The 24,239-nt window shown below is 38.0% G+C and overlaps 1 protein-coding gene across 5 annotated transcripts in view; it reads left to right on the plus strand.

The window, feature by feature from the left end:
* Positions 1 to 22,880, plus strand: part of LOC144959343 (uncharacterized) — a 90,880-nt gene extending 68,000 nt beyond the window's left edge. For 4 of the 5 annotated variants that reach the window (XM_078891908.1, XM_078891905.1, XM_078891906.1 and 1 more), the window contains 2 exons: positions 15,679 to 15,821; positions 17,600 to 22,880. In XM_078891908.1, the coding sequence (XP_078748034.1) occupies positions 15,796 to 15,821; positions 17,600 to 19,292 (1,719 nt within the window). In that variant the 5' untranslated portion in view covers positions 15,679 to 15,795 and the 3' untranslated portion in view covers positions 19,293 to 22,880. Of the gene's footprint in view, positions 1 to 4,742; positions 4,815 to 15,678; positions 15,822 to 17,599 lie in introns of those variants that run through there. The other variant, XM_078891909.1, reaches the window with a different exon arrangement.
* Positions 22,881 to 24,239: the final 1,359 nt, after the last annotated feature.

Here is a 24,239-nt window from a genome sequence, read left to right on the forward strand (position 1 = left end):
AAATGTTGGTGCAATTTATACTAACTTAACCCCACAACTGATTTTGATTTCCACATATCTTGGTAAAAACTCTCAACCCTGGGACTAAGCGAGGTCTTCCTTAAAGTTCCAGGTATGAGAGGTTTTTTTAAAAAGATCAACGTCATTTAAGTCGATCGATATTTGAAGGACGATTTTTCTGACCAATTCTGTAAACACACGTTTTTCTAGAGAACGCTATTTAACTACTAGTGAAAAAGCTCGCTTTGATTTAATAGTCGGATTGGCAATTTTCCATAAAATATTATGAACCGTCACATGTCTTTACAATTAAATCATACGAAGACTTACCACATACTGCTGACTGCAAGACTACTCTACACGTCAGATCAGACAAAACGTAAACACGAGAGAACTCATTAAATTTATAAAATTCACTACACATTGCTTTCATTGTTTGTTGTTTCCAGTAAAGTAGATGCTACATTGGTGACCCCGACTTAAAACAACTTAAGAGATGGGTATATATTATTATTATTACTATTTACCAGTTCAACTCTTCACAAGAACATAGTAATAATAAACATGTCTATCGACGCCGTAGCATTGAAATTTGCCCACAATCTGGACCACTTGTCCTTCAGCGTGGTTTGCACAAAGCGAGGCACAATTTGCCTCACGTGATATAGCAAGCGATGAAACAAAGTACTACTATGTAGTGGCTGCCTTAGACTCAGACACAGCAACTAGAGCCCTTGCCATTCTATCATCACCACCCAAGGAAGGTAAATATGAAATAGTGAAAAACTTCCTGCTGTCTGCGTTCGGCCTTTCGGAAACAGAGAGAGCGGAATCTCTACTCAACATGAATGGTTTGGGCGACTTAAAGCCATATGAGTTAATGGACAGGATGTTAGTGCTCCTCCGCAAACACAAGCCCTGTCTGCTCTTCAGACAGTTATTCTTAAGACAACTTCCAGCAAACATCAGACTTCCATTAGCAAACTCGTCCAACCTGGATGATTACAGGGCACTTGCCAGAGAAGCTGACAATTTTTTCTTCGCTGCTCACTCAAACTCTAACTCCTTTTCAATTTCTCATACTACTTGTGAAGTTGACACACCAACCATGACCAGTGAAATAGATTCCCTCTGCTGGTACCATCAACGGTTTGGTTCAAATGCCCGTCGATGTGCACAAACATGCAAACTCTTCAATTCATTCAAGAAAAACAAGAAGAACCAGGGAAACGCCAAGCCGGGTCAACAGTAAATTCTGCTGTCGACCCGGATTCTTACTCAGCCAACGCGCCCACATCAAAAAACCTCCAACTCATCGTCGTCGATGAAAATTCAAACCGACGTTTTTTAGTAGATACTGGGGCTCAAGTATCTGTCACACCCGCCTCTGCATCAGACAAAAGCTTGGGTTCCTCTGATCTCGCATTACAAGCTTCTAATGGTTCTACAATAAAAACATACGGATGCTTTGAAACTAACATACGTATTGGATCGCGTTCATTCAATGCACGACTTATCAAAGCTGATGTCAAGCGTCCCCTACTTGGAGCAGCTTTTCTACGTCATCATAATCTGCTTGTGGATATTCATGGTCAACGCCTTATCGACGCTGAAACGTTTTCGCACGTACCTTGTTCAGTAAGTTCAGTTTGCGCAAACGCCGAACTCTCACCACTCGAGCCGAACTGCAATACATTCAGAAAATTATTGAATAACTATCCAGAACTACTTCAACCAACATTTTCAACGGCAACTGTGAAACATGGCGTGCAGCATTTCCTCACAACCAAAGGTCGCCCAGTATTCGCACGTGCTCGTCGCCTGGCTCCAGAAAAACTCTTGTGTGCAAAAAAGGAATTTTTTGAAATGGAGAAAATGGGCATAATTCAAAAATCAAAGAGCCCTTGGGCTTCCCCATTACACATGGTCCCCAAGGCTGATGGCACAATGCGTCCCTGCGGAGATTTTCGTCGACTTAACGATGCTACTATACCAGATCAATATCCTGTCCCACACATTCATGATTTTACAGCAAACTTAGACGGTAAGATCATCTTCTCGAAGATCGACCTTGTCAGAGGATACCACCATATTCCAGTCGCTCCAGAAGACGTCCCAAAAACGGCAGTGATAACCCCTTTCGGCCTTTGGGAGTTCTTAAGAATGCCATTTGGATTAAAAAATGCAGCACAAGCATTCCAACGTTTAATGGACTCCATTTTACAAGATTTAGACTGCGTATTTTGTTATTTAGACGACATTCTGGTTGCAAGTTCAAATGAGGCAGAACACATGGAACATCTCAAAATCGTATTCGAAAGACTTAGAAACCAAGGCCTCGTTATCCGTCTTGAGAAATGTCTTTTCGGTGTGAGATCTCTTAACTTCCTTGGCAATCACATCTCGCATTCTGGATCTGTCCCAATGGCGACCAAAATTGAGGCTGTTAAACAATTTCTACAACCAAAAACCATCAAGTCACTTCAAGAGTTCCAAGAGTATTTTGTTATTTAGACGACATTCTGGTTGCAAGTTCAAATGAGGCAGAACACATGGAACATCTCAAAATCGTATTCGAAAGACTTAGAAACCAAGGCCTCGTTATCCGTCTTGAGAAATGTCTTTTCGGTGTGAGATCTCTCAACTTCCTTGGCCATCACATCTCGCATTCTGGATCTGTCCCAATGGCGACCAAAATTGAGGCTGTTAAACAATTTCTACAACCAAAAACCATCAAGTCACTTCAAGAGTTCCTCGGGATGTTGAATTTTTACCATCGTTTCATTCCGAGACTAGCTGAAATACTTCGACCCCTATATAGTGCTTTGAAAGTCAAAAAACAACGTCAAGCACTTACGTGGACGCAAGAAATGTTGAAAGCCTTTACTGACGGTAAAAATGCACTAAGTAACGCTACAATGTTAGCCCATCCTTGCTTGAACTCACCCCTCGCTTTAACGTCTGACGCCTCCGACCAAGCTGTGGGCGCTGTCCTTGAACAACTTAATCATCAAGGTAATTGGGAACCATTGGCATTTTTCAGCAGGCAGTTACGTAAACCTGAACATAAATACAGTACCTTTGATAGGGAGTTGCTTGGCATTCACTTAGCCATCCGTCATTTCCGTTTCATCATTGAAGGGAGACAATTCGCTATTTTTACTGACCATAAACCATTAATCCATGCCATGTCCAAATCAACTGAACCATGGTCAGCTCGTCAACAAAGGCACTTATCTGCCATATCCGAGTTCACAACTGACATCCGACACATTTCTGGAAAAAACAACACTGTCGCAGATTGTCTCTCAAGATAAGTTACAAACTCAGTCTCAATTGGCATCGACTATCAAGCTATGGCGGAATCCCAAGAAAATAACATTGACATACAGGCTTACAAAACTGCATTAACAAGCCTCAAAATCGTCAAAACATCCGTTGACCCCGATCCAGAGTTAATTTGTGACATCTCAACCGTCTACCCAAGACCTATCGTTCCTACCGACTTCAGAAGACCGGTTTTCGAAATTATTCACAATATGAGTCATCCTGGAGTTAAGGCCACAGTCAGACTTATCAGCAAGAAGTTTATCTGGCATGGTCTTAAGAAAGAAGTGTCAGCATGGGTTAAGCAATGTCACAACTGCCAATCTTCGAAAATTCAAAAACATATACGAGCACCGTTAGAAACATTCCATGTCCCAGGAAAGCGATTCTCACATATAAACATTGACCTCGTTGGACCATTACCTCAGTCAAGGGGGTTCACCCATCTCCTTACTATAATTGACAGGAACACCCGATGGCCTGAGGCAATACCGTTACAAACCACAACAACAGAAGAATGTGCAAAAGCCCTGATCTCCAATTGGATCTCGCGGTTTGGTATTCCTGTTGATATAACTTCTACAGGGGCTCACAATTTACATCCACGCTATGGAAACAGATGGCCAGTCAACTTGGTGTGCAGATTCATCACACAACTGCGTATCACCCTCAGTCCAACGGCATGATTGAACGGTTTCATCGGTCCTTGAAATCATCCCTCAAAGCTCGTCTAATAACTCCAAATTGGGTGGATGAGCTACCTTGGGTTCTGCTTGGTTTAAGAACTGCACCTAAGGATGATATCGGTCATTCTTCAGCTGAATTAGTATACGGAGAACCTTTAACAATCCCTGGAGAGTTTATACCTGACCATCCTTCAGACTTCCACGCTAAAGACTTTTTGGCAACCTTTCGGCAAAACGTGTCCCTTCATTCACCACGGCCAACACATCATCACGGCTATCATCAAACAAATTTACCCAAGAACTTGATGTCAGCAAAATATGTTTACATCCGTGTTGACACCCACCGAGGACCCCTTCAGAAGCCGTATACAGGTCCCTATGTTGTCATAACCCCTGGAGATAAACAGTTCCTGATCGATGTTGGTGGCAAAGCAGAACGGATTTCGATCGACAGACTTAAAGCTGCATTTGTCGATTCTACGCAACCAGTTACCCTTGCCACCCCACGTCGTCGTGGACGCCCACCGAATACGAACAGAAAGTTATCGAACAGAAACATACAAAACTCCCGTACTGCTTCTGATGATACTAACGTAGTGCCTACTAAGAAGCTATCTCGCTCAGGACGTACCATTAAACGACCTCGGTACTACGAAGATGACTAGTCCGTGTTTGGGGGGGGGGGGGGGGGGGGGGGAGGGGGGGGGGGCATGTGTGGCGATCTCCGTTTCCTACGAACTACGAAGACTTACCACATACTGCTGACTGCAAGACTACTCTACACGTCAGATCAGACAAAACGTAAACACGAGAGAACTCATTAAATTTATAAAATTCACTACACATTGCTTTCATTGTTTATATATATAAAATCATTCTCTCGATAATCCTCATCAGTATATTTATTACTACAACTTTTATCATTGTCATAATTAGCTATAAAATGTAGTCTCCCTCTTTAGAAGGGATTGGGCCAGTTGTCGGGTAGGATTATATCTAACTCTGCCCATAAAGGGTCAAAGCATTAAAACCTAATTTACATTTCGGAGAACATCTGCTAAGTTTTTTATTTTCCCGTTTTGTTGTATCCATTTTAATAAATGGTATTATTTTTGTCTATAGTGTAGAACAGTATCTATAGTATAGTATACTTTAATTTTCTTTGTTAACTCGTTTTATTTTAGTGAAATTCTATTATTATTATTATTATTATTATTATTATTATTATTATTATTATTTATTATTATTATTATTATTATTATTATTAATTATTATTATTATTATTATTATTATTATTATTATTATATTATTATTATGATTATTATTATTATTATTATTATTATATTATATTATTAATTATTATTTATTATTATTATTATTATATTATTATTATTATATTATTATTATATATATATATATGATGATGATGAGATGATGAAGATGATGATGATGATGATGATGATGATGATGATGATGATGATGATGATAATAATGATGATGATGATGATGATGATGATGATGATGATGATGATGATGATGATGATGATGATGATACCAGGGCATGACACGAATACAAATAAACATTTTTGTGCAATGTTTACTGACGTAACCCCATAATTAAAGAAGTCAGTGGTATGCAGTTTATTTTTGTTTTGTTTTTGTCAACCCAGCGAGTCCCTACGTAGTACACATATTGACTACACGCCTATTTTATTGATGCAATGACTGACTTACTTGACTTATTCCCGTCCGCTTCCTAATCAACCGACTGGTACGCCTCGGCAGCTTCTCTTATTCTATTGATGAATTCCCTCTCTTGGTCTGTATCCTTTTCGAGGGGACTGTCGGGCTGCAGGAACTTTTACCGACCTCAAGTCTTGATGGTTCTCGGGGCGCCTCATGTTATAGTGATGCTATGCGTTTAGGTAAAATACAACATCTGAGAATATAATGTATCAACATACAAAACTACGTAACCTCGAATATCTATAGTCTGATTGATATAATTTAGAATCACCAAAATGGTTGTCTAAAAACAATAACAAAGAGCTGAGTGACGTCAATTTCGTTCCTTCTATATCTTACTTGATTTGTGACCCATGAACAATACTTAACTTGGATGCATTTTTTATTACTATTATCTAACAGTAGTATGGTTCCCAGGTTATTCAAATAACATACAATGCTTACACCTTTGAAATGTAAGTCAGTTATAGGATATTATAATATAAAAACTGGCCAAATTAACATTTCAATCGCTCTATTCTTACTTAAAGCTTTAAAAAAGACATTATTTTTTGACTCTGTCATTAACCTATACCTAACTTAGTACATGCCTATCAACTGAAGCAATTGGCCCCACAGATACTCAGCATCACTCACAATTTTAACATTGGTGATTGAACAAAACAAGAATGCATTGTTTCGTCGGGTATTGCGGTGCGAAGCAATTTTCCTTCATCAGTGTGTCAAAATATTGTGATAAATACTCACTAACAGTGAGACTGACCAATAGGCTTCAACAATCGTGACGTCACTTCCCTCGTAATGTAGTAACTGGTTCTAAACTATAGGAACAATGGCGGACGCAATCATGAAATACTTCTCCGACGAGCATAAAAGTGTATCCAGAGGAGAAAAACAGTATAAATCTGATAATGTTTTCACTTTTATACATTCTGATCACATGACATGTGAAAAAGTTCTTACCAGCATGAAGAATAAAAAGTACCGATTTTCTTTGTTTAGAACCAAGCTGCTCGTTGCTGGGCGGAAAATTACTCATAAACGTGGATGGCAAAAAAAACAAAAAAAAAAAAAACAAAAAAACCCCAACAAAACAACCAAAAACAAAAAAACAAAAAACAAAACAAAAACAAAACTATAGATAGTATGCAGATGACGTCACTCAGGCCTTTGTTATTGTTTTTGCCATCCGCGTTTGTGAGTTGTTCTCACTAAACTGTATTAACCAGACTATAAAAGTTCATGGTTACACAGAGTTTGTGTGTTGGTCCGTTATACTTCCGGATGGCAATGTTGTGAACTCCTTGGCCAAGAGCATTCTATCTATAACAAAGACTCGAGTGACGTCAACTTCATTCTATCTATATTATTTTTTCGAGTTGCTTTCTACCTTTGTCTTGGAATGAGATTACTTGGTTTTGTCCTGGCCCTTTCATAAGTCATGGCTGGGAAAGAAACAAGTCAAATGTAAAGTTATTGTTGTGGGAGATGATATTTTTCCCTTGTTTGTAAATCATCTCTCTGTCATGTACTGTTCTTTATTATTATTATTTTTGTTTAGTTTTTGTTTTGAATTTATTACGGTTTGTAAACATTTGAGTGTATTCCTCTAAGTGGGATCTTGTGCTCATGTCTGGTTTATGAGACTTATAGGCAGACTTGCCTACAAACAATTCGTAGACATACGATTTTTTTTTTGCTCCAGCTACAGAGTTGTAAGGTTTCTTTGACTTATAAAATATTGTTGAATAAGAAAGTTTTGCTTCGTATAACCTATATTCAGGACTTTGGAGCATTTTTAGACCGTGCCGAGAGCAAATTGTTTATTTCTAAAACTATTTAAAGTGAATTTTTATTTTTTTTCCCATTGGAAACTAAGAATTTGTTGAAGTTTCAAGTTGGCAGCTCTGCTTTGAGGTGATCTGAGTCCAGTGATAGTACGCTCTTGGAATCGAAAGATGTTGCCTTTTTAATATAATTCCTCTTTATCTTACTTTTTTCTCATGTCCTTTCAATGGGAGCGATCTATATTCATGTTTTCATCCAACCAAGTCATCAATCACATGATTTGTTGCTGTCCAACGATTGGATATTGCTTAACAAATGTAAACACGCTGCTTTGTTTATGAAAGTTGTAAACCTACCCATGTGTCAAGCTGAACAAAATGACCAATCGTGATAAAAAACTGTGAACACTTTTCACTATATGGGTCACTTTGAGCACATATTCCAATGTGACCAATGACCTCGAGCACATGGAAATGTAATATAGATAGAATGCGCTTGGCTCAGAAGTTCATAACATTGCCATCCGGAAGTATAACGGACCAACACACAAAACTGTGTGTAACCATGAACTTTTATAGTGTGGTTGATACAGTTTAGTGAGAATCACTCACAAACGTGGATGGCAAAATACAATAACAAAGGCTTGAGTGACTTCATCTTCGAACTATCTTTAGATCATGCCCATTGTAAATCCTAGAATTTTTTTACCATCCCATTTTATTCCTTTTTACTGGCGCTGATATGACCTAAATATGTACCAAGCGCCGTTAAACACTTGAAAAACAGACAAATATTTTTTTTTAAAACACCATTCGCACATAACACCGTTTTGAGACAGTCGGTCACAAATACGTTTTGTCAATGCACACCGGCAGCATGAGTCAACCATAACGAGTGCAAAAGATAGGAAAATAATTTGATGTCACGCCCACCTGTATTCATTAATATTTATGCCTATCATGGCCGAATAGAGATGTCCTTATGATAAGATCTTAATCATAGAAATATCAACAACATCAACCTTAAGCGTTATTAATAATAAATGCAATGGCCGATACAAACACACAAGAACTTACCAAACAAACATCGTGCGGCTATGTGGTCTAGTGGTATGACACTCGCCTTCGGGTCGGAAGGTCCTGGGTTCGAGCCTCACTCGGTCGGCGCATAGTTGAGCCCTTGAAAGAAGGCTCTTTACTCACTTTTTCTCTCACCATACTCAGGTCTAAAATGAGTACCTGGCTGTTAACAGCGTTGTCTATGTCCGAAAAAAAAAGAGTGTAATCTCACCTAAAAGGCGTATGTCCTGTCCTACGTGTTAAATGTTGCTGTTGGCCAGGGACCCTTTGTAAAGCGCTTCGAGCACGTTTAGTAAATATTGCGCTAGATAGAAGCTCATTAAAAAAAAATATACTAACAATTCACGAACATATAACAGGTATCAATATTCCAATAGATTATTGACCAATCATAACACTTGATTTGTGACATACCCTCAAAATATCGCTGGTTGTTTACGACCAATATATGGATGGCGATGACGTTATTCAGCTCTATATTATTATTATTATTATTATTATTATTATTATTATTATTATTATTATTATTATTATTATCATTATCATTATCATTATTATTATTATTATTATATTATTATTATTATTATTATTATTATTATTATCATTATTATTATCATTATTATTATTATTATTAGTAGTAGAAGTAGTAGTAGTAGTAGTAGTAGTAGTAGAAGTAGTAGTAGTAGTAGTAGTAGAAGTAGTAGTAGTAGTAGTAGTAGTAGTAGTAGTAGTAGTAGTAGTAGTAGTATTGTAGTTGTGTTTTGACTGCCTTGCTGAATTATCGGAGTCTGTTTTCTTTGAGGTTTAATTTTATGGACATCAGGTTGAACAGATAATGCAGTCTCGTTAGCCACTCCTGAGGCATCTTCTATCTCCGTGGCGACCTCGATGGCTTTGTTAAACGAAAGCTCGTCCTCATTGTCCTTGAATAGCGCTTCAAGAGCAGCTGTGTTGTTGATTGCGCACATGACACATATATCATAGTATAGATAGTATGCGCTTGGCTAAGAAGCTCATAACATTGCCATCCGGAAGTATAATGGCAACTTGTGTATCCAGAACGTTTACAGTCTGGTTAATACAGTTCAGTGAGCATTGCCTATAGACGCGATGCAAAAAACAAAAAAGACTGAGTGACTCATCTACGAATTATCTATAGATAAATGCGCTTGGCCAGGAGTTCACAACATTGCCATCCGAAGTATACGACCAACAACACTCTGTGTAACCATAACTTTTATAGTCTGGTTAATACAGTTTAGTGAACAACTCACAAACGCGATGGCAAAACATAACAAAAGCTGAGTGACGTCATCTGCATACTATGGATTTCATGGATTGAAATTGCATTGACAGGCGCTGCGAATTCAGCTTGTATTCCTAATATTTCACTAGTTTTCCTCTATAGCGTTCAAATTTTATATAACTACTCTACAACACATAGTCGAGGTGAACAAGATATGAAGTGAATAGAAAAGTGCCAGAAGACATAGAATAAAATTTTCGCGCGTGGTGGGTTTGAACCTCGACTTATTGGTACGACAACCGTCAGGTGAGTAGCGTGCTCACCGTGTAGCTATCCAGAAATAAAAATATCGTTCAAGTAAAGTCATTACTAGATCTCCTCACACTCTGAGACGCGATTACGTTGTACACCACCATCGCGAATAATTGACCAGCAGTTAAGTTATAGCATATCTCACCAACATATAACATAGAACGATTGGATTGATGCTTGCTCCGGATTATGGGTGAATTTTATCTAAAATGAGGGAGCACTTATTATGGTACATCAAGATAATGATAATAGAAAGTGCCAGAAGACATGAGAATAAAAAATTCTTCCGGCGGTGGGGTTGAACCTCGACTTATGCTACGACAACTCCGCCTGGCAGGTGAAGCCTTGGCTCACTGGGGCTATCCACGAACACAAATATTCGTTCCAAAAAAAAAAAAGTTTATTCTCTATGGTCTTCTGCACTATTTCTATCATTTCTCTTGTTTTAAACCATAAGTGCCTGCCACTCACTTCGAATTATAAATGCACCCCATACACCGACAACTCAATGTCTCATCGTTCATGTATAGTTTTGTGTTGAGATATGGCTATTAAGCTTAACGCTGGTCAAATTATTCGCGATGTGTAAACGACGATCGGCCTCAAAAGTGGAGAGAGATCTATAATGACCTTGAGTTGAACGAATATTTTGTTCTGATAGCTCACAGGGAGAGCCAGCTCTCACTGCCGGGCGAGTTGTCGACAATAGTGCAGTCAAACCCACCACCGCGCGAAAATTTTTCAATTCTCTATTGTTTCGCACTGTTCATTCATTCATCTTGTGTTACCAATCATAATGCTTCCATCACTTTTCTGAATTATAAATAGTCGAGGGTGGTACTGCTCCATCATATATTTTTTAAATTTCTGCAAGACTGAGTGCGGTTATCGTCTTAGCTGGTGTTTCTTGACTCGCCATGTTAGTATTTTGTAAACAACCGGCGATTGGTTGACATGGAAAACGTCTGCTTTCTTCTCATCAGGTACGGAGTGAGCGTTAAAACTGTATTAAACCGTTGCCAGTAGTCGCTCCATATCTCTAAGACAGGGTCGAATGCGACAAAGCTCGGAATTGCTGGATGTTTTGGTAAACGTGTTTTGCTACCAGTCATAAGTGTCATGAACATTTCCATCTGCTTTTCTTGTCGTTCAACGAGTTGCTTCATTTGCTCTTGTTTTTTGTTGTTCCATCTGATGTTGTAATATGGTGATGAGCTCTTTATTTGACACGATGACAGTAGTGCTGACATCACTATATTATGCACAACAAGGGTACGAAGGTGCGACGCGAGCGAAGAGTAGTAAATTATTGATGAAATATAACAATAATTACTCACCCAAACGTCCAACTGCTTTGTATGAAGACAATGCACCGTTTTGTTTACTTCCGTGACCTCAGTGACCCCGAGCTGTAGCGGGAAAAAAAAGGCGGGAAGGCTTCTTACCACGTGATGGGCGGCTGTCCACTAAGAGGGCGTCTTACCACGTAGGTTTCCGTCCGTGGTGTGTTGACTTTTCGACTGACGTAACGAAACGCTCGATAGGCAGATGCGCACGATAAAGGTGAAAAATCCTCGTCGCCAATGTGTTTTGGATGGGACACCAGATTAATATTTGTAAGGAACAAAGAGTGCATCCTTCTCTCGGGCATTCACTCGGATATTTGTAAGCACACATTTTAGTTACAGCTTAATTGGTTATTATTCATTAAGTTGTTGTTTAAAATATTATTTGCACTTACAAATATCAGAGTGACATGCCGTAGAGAAGGATGCACTCTTTGTTCCTTACTTTCCATGTTTGCGTTATTTATACTGTTATTCGTACTTACAATATTGTTGCGATATATTTGTATATACTCTAACTTATACTCAATAATAAAACTGTTCTCTCACATATCACTTAAAGCTTCTGGGTTGAGTGATTCCACAATATGAATCAGGGGTCCCGTCAAAAACACAACAATTATTATTATTATTATTATTATTATTATTATTATTATTATTATTATTATTATTATTATTATTATTATTATTATTATTATTATTATTATTATTATTATGGGGGAGGCGAATTGGCCGAGTGGTTAAGGCACTTTCGTTTTTTTTTTCCCTTGGGCAAGGTTATTAACCCCCAATTTGCTCACTTTGGACAACATGGGTGATTCCTGTTGACATCAGGCATCTTGTTTGATGAATTATCTATATTCCTTCTTGGAATGCCTAGGCCATGATATCTTATGATTTCGTGGCGGAAAGGCATTATATTTTATATTATTATTATATTATTATTATATTATATATTATATATTTATATTATATTTTTATATTATTATTATTATTATATCATATCATTATTATTATTATTATTATTATTATTATTATTATTATTATTATTATTATTATTATTTATTATTATTATTATTATTATTATTATTATTATTATATTATTATTATTATTGTAGACCGCCATTTGGATGATTGGCTCTCATTAGATTTTCTGAATCAGACTACAGAAGGAACGAAGTTGATGCCACTCAAATCTTTGTTAGTATCTTAAGACAGCCTGTTGTTAGTAATTAGTTCTGACTAAATTATCTCAATCCAACTTAAATGTTACACGCAATTTTCTGTGTGGGTGTGTTACATGTGGCTGGTGGGTGTTGTGAGTATTCTACCTAAACGCAAAACACCAACAAACGGTTAAGATTACACTTTTTTTTGGGGTTTTCTTTTATATTGTATTGTACCTTTGATCTGGCGGGCAGATTTGGTTAGCATTTTATTTACCCGCATATCTTCTAGCTACAGAAATACCTGTGAAGTTCGCTTAGTTTAGCAATTATTTCATTTCTCACTGAATCATGACTGTCATTTTCTTTCCCATTGTGTTTATTGACATATAAATGAATAATATATAGATAAATAGGTAGGTACTATATATAATATTATAGATAAAATGGTAGAGACCACCTGAGTGGGGGAAAATAGGATGAACGATAAAGAAAGTGAAGGACGAAGAAAGGAACAATTTAAAAGAAAAGAGAAGAGAAGAGGAGAGAGAGAGAGAGAGAGAGAGAGAGAGAGAGAGAGAGAGAGAGAGAGAGAGAGAGAGAGAGAGAGAGAGAGAGAGAGAGAGAGAGAGATGAGGATGAGATGGTAGAGGTGGTAACAATGTATGTTAGAGGATAAGTAAACTGGTAGGAGGAGAAGAATGGAAAAGCTTAACTTTGTGTGTAGTACTCGTGTACACTCTATAGAAAACTCCCAAACTCAGAGAGATGTATGCATTTCTATCTTTGTTGAGTAACATTGGATTATTAGGTATGATTGCTCTTGACAAAAACATAGCAGTAATTGGATTCAATAGTCTGATGTCACGTCGCCCAGCAACGGCGGCCATCGTGGTTCTAAACAAAGAAAATCTGTACGTTTTATTCTTCATGCTGACTAGAACTTTTCATATGTCTTGTGATCAGAATGTGTAAAAGTCAAAACATGATCAGATTTATAATGCTTTTTTCCTCCGGATATGCTTTTATGCTCGTCGGAGAAATATTTCATAAGGGCGTCCGCCATTGTTCCGATAGTTTAGAGCCAGTTACTAAGTTACCATGCGTCATTACGAGGGGAGTGACGTTACGACTGTTAAAGCGTATTGTCTAAGTATCTATTATTGATTCACTGCACTTATCCTGGTATGGGCCAATTACTGCATATTGTCCTGCATGGGATTTGAGGCTCAACAATGCCCTGACTGAGAGTCGATAATCCTATCAAAGAGCCTGCATGATGCTACTGCTGCTGCTTACTACACAGTAGAGTATGTATGGTGGTCACACTTCAGTCTGTCGAGTCGAGCCACCTGAATCATCTTCACTTGTGAATGTTTCATAACCTCCATTCAGCTTGGTAACAGGACAGTGGAGCACAAGGTGATCTACATCTTGGGGGTCAGTTTGGCATTTGGGGCATTCTGTTGAGTTGTTTAGACCCATACACAGTGAAGCACCAATATACCGGAACGGAATCGTTCAATGACCCAACATATAATTTCTGTGCAGCTATGTGGTCTAGTGTGATATGACACTCGTTTTCGGATCGGAAGGTCCTGGGTTTGTTTGTACTTGACTTCCAATTTCTGGGTCTGGTGTGTTTGTTATTAATTGGGCGGTGATTATAGTCCGTTCCACAATCCGTACGCATGCGTTGACGTGGATATCTTCACAAGCAAATTGTACACTTTGTACACACTTGACATAAACAATTGTTACTTTTTATAAGTTGAAAGCCAGAGGCATAGCGTAGCTTCCTGTTGTAATTTCTACATTCATAAAAATATTGATAACAATGTGGATTAAACATGCAAATTTGTCACAAAGAGGAAAATTTACAAATATTTCTTCAGAGGCGAAGCGCGGAATTCTTTTTCATGGCATGCGCCGATTAACAATAAAATTAATTGATTGCCCAGAACCAGGAACTCAGAGAGGAGAGGTCAAATTAATAATTATATCATCTTAATTATGCCCCTTTTGTATTCAGTGACCATTCACATGATTAAATTCATAGCACCCCCCTACCCCCTTCCCAAGTGAACATAATTCAAGAATGGCAAACATGTAGGTACCGTGCTCGATGGGTGACCAGTGGGGTTTCGTGACATATTGTCTTGTGCGACCTTTATAAGTTGTCTTGTTCAACAGTTGGTCGGGGATTATGTCTTTGTGAAAGGCATTTCTCCCCGCCCTATCAAAGACGGGCGTAAACATTTGGACCCCCCCCCCCCCCCTGTTTTGTTTTTTTAAAACATCAATGCCTTTGTCCAAAAGAACATATAAGCACCTAACCTGCTTGTGTCGTCCATTATATAACATATCCGTTGTTCACCATGGAAGAGATAAATTATAAATGCTTTGAGCTTTTTTTAAAACACTGTTAAATACTATTTAATTTATGATATCAATTGTCACACAATTTGAAACAACTTTGCTGAGCGACGCCACTGAATGCGAAAAAGAGAATCAACGCACCATTACTGAAACATTTTAAAGTTTGAGTCATATTTATTGCAAACGATGAAAAGATCAAAAGAATTCGGCATTGTGAGAAAACTGTTTGGTTTATCACTATCGGTAAGGTATTCAAAATTCGTAATGTGACTTAAAATAATATAGATAAGCCCTCATGCACAAAATGACGGCATCACATTTAAGGTACTTGGAACGGACTGTAGTATTGTTATGTGGTGACATGCTGTAGTGTGTTTTTATTGTGTGTGTGTGTGTGTGTGTGTGTGTGTGTGTGTGTGTGTGTGACACACACACACACACACACACAGAGAGAGAGAGAGAGAGAGAGAGAGAGAGAGAGAGAGAGAGAGAGAGAGAGCCCTCGATTTTATACCGTTTTACGACCGCGTTTCACATTTTATTCCATCACCTTTAGATTGTTGGAAAACATTTCATCTTAACTGTACAATTGTTTTGTTTCAGGTCACTATGGCCCTCTTCCCATTCAGCTGCTCCATCAACTATACGTCTTCATAGCTGTCTAAAACAGGAATACAGGCAAACAGCGTAGAGACGACTTGTTCAGTGCACAGCTTTAATATGCTCAAGATTAGAAAAACTGTTGGGTATGTACTCGTAATTATATTTCCTTCTCATACTCCTCTTCCTCTATTACACATCATCTTCTTCTTCTTCTTCTTCTTCTTCTTCTTCTTCTTCTTCTTCTTCTTCTTCTTCTTCTTTTCTTCTTCCTCTTCTTCTTCTTCTTCGTCATCATTGTCCTTCTCCTCCTCCAAGTCTTCCTTTTCCTCCTCTCCCTTCTCCTCTCCGACGTCTTCCTCCTCTCCCTCCTCCTCCCCGTCTTCTTCCTCCTCTACTGCCTCCTCATCGTGTTCCTCTACCCTTTCTTCATCCTTCTCCCCGTCTTCCTCCACCTCCCCCCTGTCCTCCTCCTCCTCGTCCCCGTCCTCCTCCTCCCTGTCATCCTCCTCCAGTTATTCTTCCCGTCATCCCCCGTGTCACCCTCTTCTGTTCCCTTTCTCTCTCCCCCACTCCATCATTCTGCTCTTTTTTTCACCTTTCTCCTCCTCGTCCTCCTCCTCCTCCACTTTCTCGTTAACTTGTTCTCTTACAAACTTTGATTTTCTCTTTTTACACCACAAACAAACAAACGATTTTTATTATATCTTTGGAAGATGAATGTTGGGAAACGTGTTATTTCCAACTGAATATGACTTAAGTGAATTCAATTTATCTAATTTATTATTGTTTGTATCCTGACACCGTCATACACTTGATGCTTTGGTTTGATAGTGCCAACGATAAGTTCCCGAGTTTTGAAATAGCACGTCAAAACATTGGTGAGGTTTTTGAAATAATATAAATAATATTATGGTTTACTGTATTATCTTTAATACCACTATATATATATATATATATATATATATATATATATATATATATATATATATATATAAATTTATATTATAATTTTTTTTTTTCACTCACGTTTACGAGTAATTCTCACTTAACTGTATTAACCAGACTATAAAAGTTCACGGTTACACAGAGTCTTGTATGTTGTTATACCTCCGGATGGCAATGTTGTGAGCTTCTTAGCTTGGCTAAGAAACTCACAACATTGCCATCCCGAAGTATAACAAACCAACACAAAACTATTGTGTAACCTCAAACGTGTATAGTCTTGTTAATACAGTTTAGTGAGAATTACTCACAAAGATGGATGGCAAGAAACAATAACAAAGACCTGAGTGACGTCAACCTCGTTCTATCTATATCTCAACGATGGTGCGGATCTTGGGGGCGGGAGCAGGGCGTAGGTCAATGACCAGTTTGAACTTTAATCGTTTGTTGTTTACGTGTTCCGCCCCGTTGGCGTATTGGCTTAAATTAATGATAGGTTGGGTTAAATGATAAAAACAGTTCAGGCCGAATAGCATTGCATAAAAATTAGTGTTTCTTATATCGGTACAAATAAAATAGGGGGGGGGGGGGAGTTGAATACTTGCATTGTTTGTAAAATCTATTTGAAAAGTATAAAAAATCACAGAGAATCAATAAAACTGACAAAATTTCTTAAAACTTTTTTTTTTTTTGGTATCAAGTAAAGTCTGAAGAATTGCGATTGTAAGATTATAAAAATGTAAAGGAAAATCCTTGTTAATATCCCATAAATCTCACATATAAACAAAGCGAACAAAATCATTCCAGCTTGTCAGCCGGTTACATTATCTTTATATCCTCATCATCATCATCATCATCATCATCATCATCATCATCATCATCATCATCATCATCATCATCATCATCCGTACATTTTGTTTGATCACGTTTTTATTTAATGAAACATTAATATACTCAGCAATTTGTTTCTCTTTTCCAGTTGCCTGATTTTCATCGTCGTCGTCATCTCTTTCTTCCTCGTGTTTCAAACATCTGACCAGCATGGAGAACGGACCCAGCTCTACATTCCCACCGATCTGAATTCAGCTCAAGATTCACAGAGAACGACCAATCACCTCCACCACCAACAGGATCATCTTCATCAACCACAGCTGCAACAGGGCCATCAACAACAGCAACAACAACAACAACAACGACAAGAGCAGCAACTTTTACCATTTCCAAAACAGCAGCAAGCAAAAACAGACCAAGGGGTTATCGAGTATCAAGGGAGACAACAGGAATATCAACAGCAAGGACAAATCATACCACATTTAACTGCAGCTATTCCGAAGACGACGCAACTTATACCGAAACCCACTCAGATATTACCACATCAAACTCAAGCCATACCACAGACAACTCGGATAGTCCGACAGCAACAAAAACAAAAGTCACAACTCCTACAAATACGGCAGCATAATCATCATCATCAGCAGCAGCAACAACAACAAAACCATCAAAATAAACCACCACAGCAACAACAATACAAACAACAACAACAACAGAATCAACAACCTAAGCAAGTAAAGAAACAACAAGAACTACAAAAACCACATCAACAGGGACAACACCAAGACCAACAACAGTCTGAATTTCGGACAGAAATACCCCCATCAAAGGCATGCAAATCAATCCAAAACATCGTTTTCGTCAAGACCCACAAAGCCGGAAGCTCCACAATCGCCAACATCTTACAAAGATTCGGATTGGCTCACGGGCTGACCTTTGCCCTTCCAAACAAGCCGCTGAACTCGTTCGGCTCAAATTATATCGTAAGGGCAGGTCAAACTTTTAGTCGCGATCGACTTCTTCCTTTAATAAAAGGACAGAAAGAATACAATATATTGTGGTGCCACAGCATCTACAACAAGGCAGCATACCACGACATTATGCCAAACAACACTCTCTACATTTCCATCCTGCGAGAACCATTCCAACAATTCGTCTCATCCTTTGAATACTACGGCGTCTCCAAATCAGTCAACAAAATGAGCATCAACACCAACCAGATCACTCCTAACGACAATCCAATTTCCACGTTCCTCCAATCCCCAGCCCTTTCCAGGTTCTGGCCACGCCAATACGGATACCTTAGAAACAAACAGGCAGAAGATTTGGGATTCGGACAAGCAGAGTTTTATCAGCCCGATAAAATGAAGTCGTATATCCAAGAACTCGACACAGACTTTATAAGTGTCATGATAATGGAATACTTTGACGAGTCATTGATTTTACTCCGACACAAACTCTGCTGGGAATTGGAAGATATTTTATACATTCCAAAAAATAAAAACAAACACAAACCGAACAGAACCTTTACAGACTGGGATATCACAATTCACAAGTCCTACAGTAACGTGGATTATAATCTTTACCATCATTTTTTGCAAAGATTTAAATCAGAGATTAATATGCAACCGATACAATTTGTAGAGGAAGTGAGATATTTTAGACAGTTGTTAAAAATAGTGGCAGACAACTGCCCATATCTGAAGTCTTTCATAGTCCCAGAATCCAAATGGAATCCTCCATTTACTGTGACGGTTGAACACTGTAAACTCATGAAAATCTCGGAAATGGAAGGCCTTATGGTGTTAAGAAAAAGATATTTTCGACTTCTGGCGTCATGATATTGATGAAATGTAAGACTATTTTTTTGTTAGTGTAGTGTAGTGATTAAATAAATATATGGTTGCTGCTCGGGGCACGAAAAAGGAAATAACAGTGATAGATTTGAATGTAATCTCCCGTTTCATCAATGAAGCCACCGAATGCCCTAAAACTATGAAGATAAACTGATATAAAACAATAAACATTATTGCAACCTTTATGACAATTCTATGAGGTACCGACTGGTCGAGCACTCATCGCTGATCCCGATATGGAACCCAAGTTCGGTCAAAATATTTTTTTCTGATCCCAATCGCCCTGTTCTCCCAGTCGTTGATTGTTAGATCTGACGGAAAGTAATTTGCCACGGAGAAAGATCTGAACAAGTGTGTATGATGAAAGGTGCCAGACAAAGCAAGAAAGAAAAATACATGAAGAAAAAAGCATCCCACAAAACCAGTCGAACCTCAGACCGTCAGATAGACGTGCTATCATTACACCACCGAGAGGCTCCCGATATTTATTGAGACAATTTTTTAATTCCTATATTCTTTACATTAAAATTGTCCCAACTATCGGGAGCACGTCTTACCGGTAATCAAAAGGTCTGAGGTTCGATCCCTAGTCGAGGTCCACTGATTTTTTGGGCTGGTTTGTTTTCTTGTATTTTTCTTTCTTGCTTTTTCTGGCACCTTCCATATACACATGTTCATTATTTATCTTACAACGTTGAATATATATGCTCCTTAATTTCTTGATTTGCCAAGGAGTAGCATCTTATTCAATTGGTAGCAAGCAGTTTGTTTAAAGCTACCGGAACCGGCATCATGGATCTTATACTCTGAAGAAATGTTTTCTATTTCAATTCATACTTTGTTCCACATTGGGGCCAAAACGTCTGGGTCAAACATGTTTGTTGACTAAACTGAGGTTTATATTCAATTTTCATCTGTTCAGGCACCCAGCAACGTGTCATGTAGTAATCTGTTATCGGAGAAAATAAAGAGCTTTTATATAGCGCAATATCCACTAAACGTGCTCAAAGCGCTTTACAAGGGGTCCCTGGCCAACAACAACATTTAACATTTAGGACGGGACATGACGCCTGTGAGGCGATATTACATTTTTTTTCGGACAGAGACAACGCTGTTTACGGCCAGGTACTCAATTTACACCTGAGTACGGTGAGAGAATGTGAGTAAATAGCCTTCTTCAAGGACTAAACTATGCGCCGAGCGAGGCTCGAACCCAGGGCCTTCCTAAACGAAACCGAATGTCGTACCACTAGACCACATAGCCGCACGTAACAATCAGATTTCCGTCAAGTATGGAGCAGCCTTTTATGGCTCAAGGCTTGAAAGTTTAAATAGATTTCATGCGTCAAGACTGAATAAGTCAACAAGTTTAACGTTGAATTTCAAGATTAACCCATTACATACAGGATGCCATTTACTCAAATATGACATATATACGGTACCGTTTTTACCAAGAGAGCAGTATTTATGATTCGACTTGCACCCCCCCCCAACCTCAATTCGCCTTGTTGTTGTTGTTGTTGTTGTTGTTGTTGTTGTTGTTGCTTCCTATGCAAAAAACGACTAACCCTGTTGTTCTAACCAGATAAATTATGGGAGAAATTTTGATTTGAAAATAATTCCGTCTTGCCTTTAAATATCTAAATGAAATAAGCGACAAAACGTTTCGGGTACACACTGCTCTTCAGCAACAAATAATATCACGAGATCTCAAGTTTGAATACAAGAAGATCAAAAGATCTCATCAGGCTGAAAGATAAAGAAAGATCTGTAAAAGTGTGTGTGAAACAGGGTCAAAGCAGAAAGAAAAATCTAAAGATTAAAGAAAAAAAAAAAAGACATCCCCAAAAAATCAGCGGAGGCAGGCCGATTTGTTAGGGTGGTTTTGTTCTTCTGATATACAAACGTCAGACAAGGCGCCAGCAATGTCAACCGCTTTCGGAACGACTCTTTGAGGCGTATATCACACCATGCTATATGGTTTTAATGTTTTTCTTTGTTTCAATATAAAGTGACAGTATTTTAACTATTCAAAATCATACCTTGACATTCCATAATTCAACAAGTAATTGTGTGTTAAACTTGCTCATAGCATAGCCCTCGTCAACGTATAGAAAGTTTGAAGATGACGTCACTCAGGTCTTTGTTGTTGTTTTTTGCCATCCGCGTTTATGAGTACTTCTCACTAAACTGTATTCACCAGACTATAAAACTTCAAGGTTACACATAGTTTTGTGTGTTGGTCCATTATACTTCTGGATGGCAATGTTGTGAGTCTCTTAGCCAAGCGTATACTGTCTATAGATAGTTCGAAGATGACGTCACTCAGGTCTTTGTTGTTTTTTGCCATCCGCGTTTATGAGTAATGCTCACTGAACTGTATTAACCTGACTATAAACGTTCATGGATACACACAGTTTTGTGTGTTGGTCCGTTATACTTCCGGATGGCAACAACAAAAAAACAAAACAAATAAAACATCTAAAAAAAAAAGACCAGAGTGACGTCATCTTCATTCTATTTATAGATGGAATCAAATTACGTCACTCAGCTCTTTGTAATTTTTTAGACAGCCATTTTGGTGATCGTTCTCATTGAATTATATCAACTCGACTTTTGTGTTGACTGTTCACTATTATGGTCACCGTTGTGTGTATCGGTGTCAAATGAGTGAGTGTCCGGTGCATGACGAGAGTGTGTAGTTGGTGAAAGAAAGAATGGTCAGTAAGTAAGAGAGAATGAAGATAACGGAATATTTTGTAATCGAAGGCCTGAGGAAGCAAAATATTTTATTTAGATTAAAGTTCTTTATTGTTGAAAGTTCCTCTATATACAATAAGAAAAAGACAAATGCAATTTTAGGACACCTAAATCGATATAAATGTATTGAACATCTTGCTCTCACAGGAAAGATAGAAGGTAAAAAGAATAAAGGTAGACCAAGAAAAACATATTTGAATAGTTTGAACAGCTGGGTGACAAAGAAAGAGAAGAGTAATATTAGTTCAGAGAGATGAATGGCGTACCATGATCACCGATGTCTGGCACAGACTTGGTACTTGGAGAAGAAGAATTGTTGAAAGATCAAGTTTATTGTATTTGTTCTTAATCTACAACACAAACTTTAAAAGTTCAAGATAGTTTTGTGTATTGATACACACACATACACGCACACACACACACACACACACGCACACACACACACATTCTGTAACATTAATTATTTATAGAGAATATGCGCTTGGCTAAGAAGCTCATAACATTGCCATCCGGAAGTATAACGGACCAACACACAAAACTGTGTGTATCCATGAACGTTTATAGTCAGGTTAATACAGTTCAGTGAGCATTACTCATAAACGCGGATGGCAAAAAACAATAACAAAGACCTGAGTGACGTCATCTTCGAACTATGAATTTATCATTTGTGATTTTTGTTAAGCCTTTTGAAATGATGTACTTTATTTGAATTACCACTGATCATGATCGTGTTAATTTTTTACTGGATACAACTAAGGGATATAATCGGAGACAAACCCATATCCTCTTCTGCATTCAAATATTCGCGTGTTCCGTTTTGTTTTTTTTTCCTGTTCATTTTTGAATCACATGAGTCAAAAATTGTGAGCAAGGTTTTGAACCCAGATACTAATTATTAGAGAGCGGCGCGGGCTGTCTGAAACCTGAGATCGTGAAAATACTAACGAAAGAATGATATTGGAGAGGCTTCGGATAGGAACAATACAGATAATGGACGTCTCGGGTACAAACCCTTCGTCAGCACAATAAACAATTGAAAGTGGAAAACAAATAAAACAAAATGCAGTTCATTTGTTTATTGTACTGACGAAGGGTTTGTACCCGAAACGACCATTGTCTGTATTGTTCCTATCTGAAGCCCTTCCATTATCATTCTTTCGTTAGGATTGATCATTATATATATTTGTTGTATGTATTAACTCACTCCTCACAGAATATTTTCAGAATTTCCACCGAAATTCTCTACTAACTCTACACAAAAAATGATTTTTAATACTCAAACTCATAAGCAATAGCTCCATTAGAAACATTTTTCCCAGTAATTCGAGCTTTACAAAATGCATTCAGTTCTTACAGCTACAACAAAACAAAAAAAAAAGAAGAAAAAAAAGAGAAATTTGAGAAATTCTGCAAATGTTTCGATGTACAATACGCATCTCATTAAGAAAACTGTTCATTGAATAGTTACGGATGTGACGATTTTCCTGTAGTTGGTGAGGAGAGGGTTAATAATACTAATGCATATCACTGCTTTGTTTAATACACTTGTATTTTATCATGATTTTAATAAGTTAATGGATTAATATAGGGGCTCTCTTATTATGGACATGGAGGTCATTTGCTGTGTCATTCATTCCCATATTTATTTTCTAACTAACTCTCTGTCTTTGTCACTGACCCAGGCCGGAATCCTTGAATTCTGGGTGGTGTCCTGGTCTCACATAGTGGGCAGGGTGGCACTTGCTGAGTCTTCTATCCCCTTATATCTGTTTCCCAATTTGCTTTCTGTCTTTGTCTTGGAATGAGATTAATTGCTTTTTGCCCTGGCCCTGGCCGTAGTGCTTGGCTGGGAGGGAAACAGTCAAAAGCATAGTTATTGTTTTAGGCGATGATATTTTTCTCCGTGTAAATCATCTTTCTGTTATTAATTGTAATATTTGTTATTTTGAATGTATAATGTAAGCATTTGAGTGTATTCCTCTAAGTGGGATCTTGTTCTGGTGTCTGGGTAAGTAATTGTAAGTTGTATTCAACAGTCCAACCAGTGGGATCATAATTTGTTTCATTGAGCACTACTAACGACAACTCACAAAATGATTTGTAAGCAATTTAAGTGGAGAAAAATATAAAGGGAGTAAATCGGACTCAGAATGAACAACACAAAACAAACGA

The sequence above is a fragment of the Berghia stephanieae genome, chromosome 13, assembly GCF_034508935.2.
Source record: "Berghia stephanieae isolate SIO BIC M18660-M18661 chromosome 13, UCSD_Bste_1.3, whole genome shotgun sequence".
Lineage (NCBI taxonomy): Eukaryota > Metazoa > Mollusca > Gastropoda > Nudibranchia > Aeolidiidae > Berghia > Berghia stephanieae.